This window comes from Pteropus alecto, unplaced genomic scaffold, assembly GCF_000325575.1.
Source record: "Pteropus alecto unplaced genomic scaffold, ASM32557v1 scaffold3, whole genome shotgun sequence".
NCBI classification, from domain to species: Eukaryota; Metazoa; Chordata; class Mammalia; order Chiroptera; family Pteropodidae; genus Pteropus; species Pteropus alecto.
Genome location: NW_006442484.1, coordinates 3,039,684 through 3,048,665, shown reverse-complemented (window position 1 = coordinate 3,048,665; position 8,982 = coordinate 3,039,684). Strand labels below are relative to the sequence as shown.

Here is an 8,982-nt window from a genome sequence, read left to right as displayed (position 1 = left end):
TATAATTTAACTATCTACTAAACCTCTCCTTTATATGTTAACTGTAGCCATCTCTAACTTATATGCCCAAACCATCTCCACCTGTCACTTTTCCCAAGAATTAAATGTCCTAGTTGGCTGTGTTACTTAATTCTGTGAATGATCTGGCCCCTTGCCCTCAGTTGCTCAGTCCACACCCATACAGGACTTCATCTCTCATTTTCCTCACTTCTTGTCTCATTCTTCATCAATAGCTTTCACCCATATTACCTTCTTTATGTCTCTCAGTTCAACTGCTCTGTCTTCCTCCTTCTGGCTTTGGTTTTATTTGGAGGTCTCAGGGTCTCTGCCTGGGCCTTGGCACTGGTTACCTACCACAGCTCGCTGCTGCTAATCTTTCTGCTTGCTTCCTTTCATTCTTCTCCACACTACTCCCAGAAACATACCTACACATGCAAACCAAGATTCATATTTGATTGCTTAAAACCTTTGAAGAGGTTTCTATTTCTTACAGGTAGAGAGCAAATTCCCAAATAATTAATATAATAGAGTGAACAATAAAATGTTATTTAAATCCTCAAATTGTCTTTTATGGAGAGAAGTTTGTTCTGAAGAAAACAGTCCATAAGTTAGAGGCACTGCTCAAGTTTGGGGTCATTATTTCTAGAACCTACTGATGGCTCTGGGGTTCAACTGAGCACCTCACATCACTGGAGTTGAGCATAGGAACTGCCTGTTACCATTCTCTGGCCATGGGAACATAAAGATAGTTTTACACTTTATCTCATTTAATCCTCAGAATAACCCTATGATGATGTTATAATCATTACTGCCTTGAACGAGAGAGAAATCTGAAGTTTAGAGCAGTAACTAAACTTCTAAAGGTACATCATTTGCAAATGGAGAGGCCAGGATTTGAACGGCAAAGACTTTGATGCAACCACCATGCTCTCCCGTTCTCCAGGCCTAGTCTTGGTCCCACTGAGAGCGGCTCTCTCATGAGTGGAAGTGGAAGCTGTCATTTCTCACATCTAATCTACATCTCAGGGCAGTGCTGAAGAAATAGCACTAGGCTCTGAGTCCTTGAGCTGTACTCCTGGGTCTCTGACTGGCCATCCCCATTCCATTCATAAAAGCTTCCTCCACACAAGATACGATTCAATTGATTAGGTTTCAGTTTACTAATTGGCAATCATTTTCCAGTCTTGTGTCCCCTAAGATTACAGAGGGTCACCTTGACAAGAGCTATTGGAGTCTACAAACTCTTCAGTTACACATTTACAAACAATCTCCTAGCCTGATTCTATTGTGGGCAGACCCGCCCATTACATGGCAAATTTTACTAGTGAACTTTCAGAGGGCAGCCCTGTTTTGGGGAGAGGAGGCTTCAGTGCTTTTTCCTCCTTTAACCTAGAGTTTGATGGCTGAATGATATATTCAATTGTTGTGGTGTGCTAGTTAAATCCCTATGTTATTGCATACATGTATATATACATTTCTTAGACATTGGTTTAACTTCTAGATATAAATGGTGACTCATAGTTTATTTAAGATAATTTAAAAATAGAAAGAGTATTAAAACTGATGACTAACACATTTTTAAGAACCAAATATCTGGTACAGCTGCTGGATGCACAAATTATTGTTAACTCAGCCAGTACTCCTGATATATATATATATATATATATACCAGAAGGCTAAGTGATTTAGGCTCAATAGTTAATAATGACAAATTGAAGATTTGATCATCCTATTACATAATAAAATATCACTTATAGATTAAATCTTACATTCAGAAAATGAGAGTACTGCCATCAAAGTAGTTACAATTGTGTGTGTTCTAAGTGTACTAAATGTATTAATTCATATTTTCACTAAAATCCTATATGACATATTTGCAAAGGAGATAGAACTATTTCTCTCCCTCCTCTCCTCCTGCTCTTCTTCCTCTCCCTTCTTCTTCTTAATGATTAAGACTGTGCTTTGAAAAAAATGCAGAGACACTGAGAATTATTTACAGTTAGCCGAGAGTGTTGAATAGACCTTGGAAGCAGCACCAGACATAGTAGAAATGACAAATTCAGAGAGAGAAAGTTAAAAGGAACAGAGCATCACCAGGCTTCCATTGGAGCTCTCTATACCTGGCTCAGGACTCCAGCAAGTTCTGAGCAAAAAGAGCTGTAACTAACATCTCTCTGTGTGGCCATGCCTTGACTGTAGCAGGTGCTGCATATCCGTCTGGTGAAGCTACCACCCCAGGGAGAGCATCATTTCTCCCAAGTCAGGGCAGCCAGTTTCTGAACTGACTCCATTATGGTCTGTATAAAGTCCTGTCCCTTCAGCAATTTGGCCACATCTATCAAAATAGAAAGTGGCTAATTTAACAATTCTAAGCTAGGAATCTATGTAATGAAAATAATTTTAAAAGTGGAAAAAAAGCATAAGTCAAGATTCAAAAATATTGATTATAGCATTTTTTCTAATAGTAAAAAATTACTTACAAACAAATTGTTTATCATAAAGGAATGGTAAAATATGTAAAGATAAAACTATACTGTAGGATACTTTTTAGCCATTAAAATGAATAAGATGCACTCATTTTCATGCTTATTTAATGATACTAAGTAAAAGCCCTCTGAGGCATACTTTATGTGGAAAAAGCAAGTAGCAGGAAAAAAATGTTTAATATTTAGTAGAAAACAAACAAACTTACATCTTAATAAATATGGTATATGCGTAGGAAGATATTTATATGTAGAAGTACCCTACGATCCCAGCTATTATCTCTAAGTGCCACATTTTACACATGGGGCAGATGTGAAAGGATTCCAACTGGTTGTGTTGGAGGGATTTCTACTTTTTATATTAAATAATCGAAAATACTTAAATTTTTACAATAAAATATAATATGTACATATTTACTAAAAACTCTTAAAATTAACAACAACAAAAACACAAGAAAAATGTGTCTTTTATGCATTGTTAAATATAAACACCTAAATTGGGTAGATCAAAACTGATGATTGTAAGCCAACTTGTAGAGCAGTTTGCTACTATTAGGTGAGAAATGCCATACTCTTAGAGTAAAGCAGGAAAATTAAAATAGAAGCCAAACTCTTATTGTATTTTTAAGTTGAATTATAATATTTTGGTAAACAATAATAGTCCAAATCAAAATGTTGCATAAATATACTATATAAATGCAAACTCTTAATATTGATACTCATAATTTTGCAATTATCCAAGGAATGTGACTCCACAGATAATTTAGAGATTGTATCTTTGCACATTTTGACAGATAACTAATATAATAGCAGCCTCAGCCTACATCTTTGTTTCCTATAAATATAAAAAGGAGTATTTTATAGCTATATTTTGTTTTCTAGAACGAATAGATCTTTAATTGTTTATATTAGTTATTTTCCCAGTAGATGAGAAGTCGATGGCATCATTAAAAAAGAAAAAAAAAAAAACCAGGAAAACGAATTCCTTAATTTTACCCTTGGCAAAATATCAACCATTTTATTTCATTTAGAGTTCTGTAAGATAATCATGTGAAATGTTAGTTTTGAATTATCACCTTCTGGTTATAAATTTATTTTCCCTATTTTTGTTTTGTTTCTTCTTTTCTTGAGTGTTTGATATCTTCTATTCCAATCATATACACCACAAACATTTTGTCTAAAAACAATCTGAAATCCAGTCCTGGGATCATTAGTGTAAACAAGCCAGTATCAAGTTGCTTCAGGATATGTACTTTAAAAAGTGAAAATATAAGGAATAAAACAGCAGAGTATAACTACCAAATGGAGAACACATTTGTCCAGGAAAAGAGGATGGAAAGAAAGGAAATAACTCCATTAATTATTATTTTTTATAATTCACTCAACAGTTAACGCACACTACATACCAAGCATATTGCTCTCCAACAAAAGGTTCGGGCCCTGCTTATAATGCTAGATGCATGTGAAAATTCAAGGACTGAATGAGTGGAAACCCAAATAAATCCTTCATAATTTCTGCCTACTTGGGACAAAGGCACTTTCAAAATTCGGTAAGCAGTGGAATAGCTCATAAACAGATGTAAGCATAATAAAATTTAACAAGCAGAAATTGTATGATATTATTTTTAATGAGGTAAAAGCATTAGTGTGTACTGAGGTGATCCTTTCCTTTCTCTCAGGATTCAGGATTTCTGCCCCATCTAGGATATTACCAAGTACGAGGCACCTTCACTGTATCAAGTCTAGAAATCTAAGGTGTGAAGTTCTTGAGGAAATCAAAGGAGGTCTGAGAGATCAATGAACAGCTACGTGAGAAAACAGCAAAGACCTATACCCCCTGTATATATCCAGCATCATCCTCCTAAAGGCAATTGTATCATTAAATCTCATGGAAAAGAAATGAAGAGCCTTTGCAGAGGTTAAGGTCCTAGCATTGGATTGGACATGCATTTACTAATGACAAAAGCTAAAGGCAAATGTATAGAAAGATAACTTTTGAAGAAGAGTGATCACTTCTAACTAGTCTTTGATAGCCAGGAGAAAACTCATCTGCAGCAAAATGTTTAATCCTTATATTATAACTTAAACCTTATAGCATTTCTTTTCCTATTTTGTGGCATATCACTTTGTACAAGGGTGCAGAAAGGGCAAAAGGCAAAAAACTGAGTTACTAAAATCAAATAAGTATGTCTGTATTTTCTTATAAATAGAAGAAGTTTTGGCTGTTAAGCAAGAGAGTTCACTTTAACACTACCTGGATGTTTGGATGAGAAAACCCCCCATGTGGCCCATGTGCCATCACCAAGAGGCACATTTTGGATCATCTATCTGCCTCCAACAACTTGCCACCCCATCCATCCTTTGTATTCCTGTACAACTATCCTTTGCATCTCTTTTAGTATCCCTCTATATGGGTGACTGTTTTTCCATTTGTCATGCAGCCCAACACTCTCCTGTGCTCTCTCGATGCCGAATCTATCCCATTGTCTTTCCTACTCTCAGCAGCCCTTCCTTCTGAAGTGGTTGGTCAGAAAACACCTGATAGGGAAGATTTCTATAGGTTGAATCACTAAATTGAAGAGAAGTTCATTTGCGAACAATCATTGACTATATAACTGTTATTCATTAAAAGTTTTCTTATTTCTTTTTGTTTCTTTCTGCATAATTCTTTGGCTGAAATATAAATCTCTGGAGAAGTGACTTCGTAGTAACCTGATTTAGATGTCTAGCGGTGGATTCCCTTTACTTTAAGAAAGAAGTATATTTGTGGTATTTACTAAGTGACTTCTTTTTCCTCCCTCTACCCATATGCATCTTATGAGCTACCTCACTTTCTCCCATACTCACAACACAGTCATTTTCCTCATTTCCTCGGGTTTCATTGAACTATATGAAAGTAAGTTATTCAATTACAGAGGTTTATTGAAATAGAATAAAGTATTATTAATTACTAAAAGTTAGACTCCCTGAAGAGACTGACATAGCAAAAAGAAAGATACGCACTGCCATTATGAGACTGGAGAGGCTCTGGGAGAGGTCTCTGGTATCACTGGCTGCCATGACTCAAAATCCTAACTTAGTAGCTCCTTTGATGTAGTCAGAAAGCATACACTTGGATACAGGTGGAATCCAACTCTGCTTTTTTAGTCATGTGACCTTAACCAAGTCATTTATCATCTCGGCACTTCAGTTTCCTTTTCTGGGGAAAGGAGATAATATATCAACCTCAAAGTTGTTGGGATGATTATATGAGATGTGATATATACTAGATTAAATAATAAGAACACTTCAGTGTATGATAGGTAAAATTTTTAAATGACAATATTATCTAAGAATTGTAATATATTAAATTACTATCTACTAGATGTCATAGCAGCCCAAATCAGTTTTTCTGATTAACTTTACCAAGAGCAGAAACTAGAGGAAACTTTACAAAGTAAATATATTTGAAGTTTCTTAGGAGCATCAAGAGTCCAGTGATACTTAAAGTGGAATGATTGTAAAAAACAAAAAGTTGAAATATGCAGAAAGCCAACTTGACCTCATGTTAACCAAGAATAAAGTTGAAAGAATGTTTACTAACATGATTAACTGTTTCACAATTGTATCAGTTTTTGTACTTTTCCTTTCTGCAGTAAATAACACAGTTGAATAGATTAAAAAATGAATGCATTTCCACAAGGCTCTGCCATGTTTTAGGTCTGAATGTCTTGTCTGTGTCTGCAATCTTCATGACAAATCTAGCTCATTGTTATTTCACATACAAAGAGCTTTATTATCTGGCTTAACTTTCTTCCTTGTGTTCATCTCTTGTAAATTCCCCATATGAAAACTGTGCATCAACCACACTGATATGTTTGTGTTCTAGGAAAGTAGTAATTTTTATATTATTCCCTCTTAGAACACATGGAGATTCTGCCTACCTGTACTAAACTAACTTTAGGTAACTTCTGGTTCTTCAAAACTTAACCACCAGTATTCCTTGAAATCTAACTATCCCCAACTTATATCCACACCTAGTCTGGGCACATCTGTGTTTCCCTTTATTACAAAATTCATCACATTTGCCCATTTTTTGCTAACTAATTAGCTTTTACTTCTCTACTGCACTGTGATTTCCTCAAGGTCAGGGACTATAATGTTCTTACTGACACAGAGTAGGTACTCAGTAAACGTGTGACAAAGATGTTTTGAAGAGTTTCCTGAGTATAGCATACACAATAAAGTTAAGTCAACATATGAAGGGTTCCAAGTTTAGTAAACTAGTGTGCAAGTCAAAGGAGTAAGAGGCTACAATCTGAGTAGAAGAGATGATCGTTAGAAAGTCCTAGAGAAGAGAGTGTGGAGGCACTTAAACATGATGGCCTTTTAAGTGATGTGATGCTATTCTCTCTCACTGACTCGCAGTGTTCAGTAAATTAAGCTCAGCTCTTCTCAGTTGTTCTCTAGGAAGGAAAGGCACAGAGGCAGTATTGAAAGGACTATATCAGTATGAAAGGGCTATACCATAGAAAATTAAACAGCAAGCAAAGATCAAGAATTCAGTCAAAAAAGGAGTGAGAATTGAAGGTAATTAGGAGAATGCTTCTCCTTCTCAATAACTCTTTATATTCTTCCTTTGATATCAACTTTTTTGGTTATATACAATGAAAGGAAGGTGTTTCTATCAAATCTATACATCTATACATTTCTAGTGTCATGCATAGTGAATGGGAATTAATCAAAAGAGAGAGAGAGACAGAGACAGAGAGAGGGAGAATTTAAGCTTCTGGTTTCAGAGGACTTTGGACATTTTTTTTTCTGGAAATACAACCATCTAACCCTTCCATATATAGCTCTTAAGCTTATAGATGCAATTTTTGGTCATTATTCTGCCCAAATCTTATGCATTTACCTTTTCAGCAAACTAAATCTGATCTTCTACTGTACAGGAGTAGGTATGGAAGGACATAATGTTAAAAGCGGCATACTCTTCATTTGGAAAATGAGTTATATTTAATTTGCAGGCATCCACAATGCTATGGAGAAGTCTGTTCTACCTACAGTCAACTTTATTTGAATTGACACATGGGAAGATTTCTAGTTTCAGCGAAGGCATCCAGGTAATTTGCTTTGGGGCTCAAGCAGCCCTGTAGCATTCTGAAGGGTTGGGCTATTTAGTTGAATCTCATGGAACTAAATGTTTGGTCCTTTTCTTACCAAACTGAGGTTTCGACAACCTACAACTTCATTTGAAACAGTCTATGCTGTTTACCAGTGAAAAAAAGTACTTAAAATAAATTTCAACTGGGTTGAAAGCAGGCCAACATAGGAAATCCTAGTAATATTGAGCAGCATTTGATGAAGCAAGCAAAATTGGAAAGCCAAAACCAAAAAATTCCTTAAATTCAGTCAAAACAAAAGTAGGCGTGGAAGTATTCTGTACATTTTTTTCTTAATCAATACAGTGAAAATGAGTAGTTTACCTCAAGAACAAAGGGAAAGGGATGTTATGGACATGGTAACTGAAAACTAAGTTGTGTCTGACAGAAGTAACTTGGTGTAAGACAGAAAGAGAAACTCTGGTTTTAGCTACAACTGAGTTCAAATTCTGGATCTGTTCCTTAATAGGTGTGTGTGACTTTTGGAAAATTATTTAATTTCTCTATAATCCACATTCCTCAACTTTAAGATATAAAAATGAGAAAATTATAAAGATTTAATAGGTTGTTGCTGGATTAAATAGATGATTAATAAATTTTCTTTGCTATATATATATATTTTGGCAGTAATAAGGTAGACTAGTAACTGAAATATCAGTGGGAAAATGAGAGAATGAAGAAACAGCCTGTATAATTACACATCCCCATTTCCCACACTCTCTCCCCAAATCTACCTTCCATACACTATAGGAACACAGATTAAATCACAAAGCTAAATATTACATTTTGTTTTTTTGTTTAGAATAGAATGTTTAGAATATAAGGAAGTGATGATGGGACAAAATGCTTTATGTTACAAACCTCAGTAATAGTCCTAAAAGCACTAGCACTGATGATTTTCCAAGTTAAAAACTATCACATTTATTAGGGAGTCCAAGTTTACATTGCCTTTCTGATTCATGTCTTTTTCTTTTGGAAGAAATGTTATACATCAATTAATGTGCTTCCTTCACAACTGCAGAAAGATCATGATTCCCATTACCATTCATCCTTGTCGGCGTCACAATTGCAAAAGTGCTGAATGTCCAGGCAAATCTCATCCAGGCCACATTCACATTGCTGAACTCCAGGAGGAACACTTCCCCAGTAAGAATGCCTTTCCTTGGACCGCCCAATCCACCAGGTAAATGGTACTCCATCTGAAAGACAAGGAATTTCACATGTCAGGTGAGGCAAGCCTGGAACAACACAGCAGGTATCAGAAACTGAGATAAAATGTCTTGAAGAATACATATATAACCTCTTTTTTCTCTTTCTTTCATTTTTTCTTTCTTTTGCTCTTTCTTGCTCCCGCCCTC

The 8,982-nt window shown here is 35.5% G+C and overlaps 1 protein-coding gene across 1 annotated transcript in view; it reads right to left on the bottom strand.

The window, feature by feature from the left end:
• CNTNAP5 (contactin associated protein like 5) overlaps window positions 1–8,982 on the bottom strand; it is a 716,034-nt gene that overhangs the window by 117,249 nt on the left and 589,803 nt on the right. Inside the window, exon 14 of the mRNA XM_006920991.1 lies at window positions 8,667–8,823. Within this exon, the coding sequence (XP_006921053.1) occupies window positions 8,667–8,823 (157 nt within the window). The remainder of the gene's footprint in view (window positions 1–8,666; window positions 8,824–8,982) is intronic.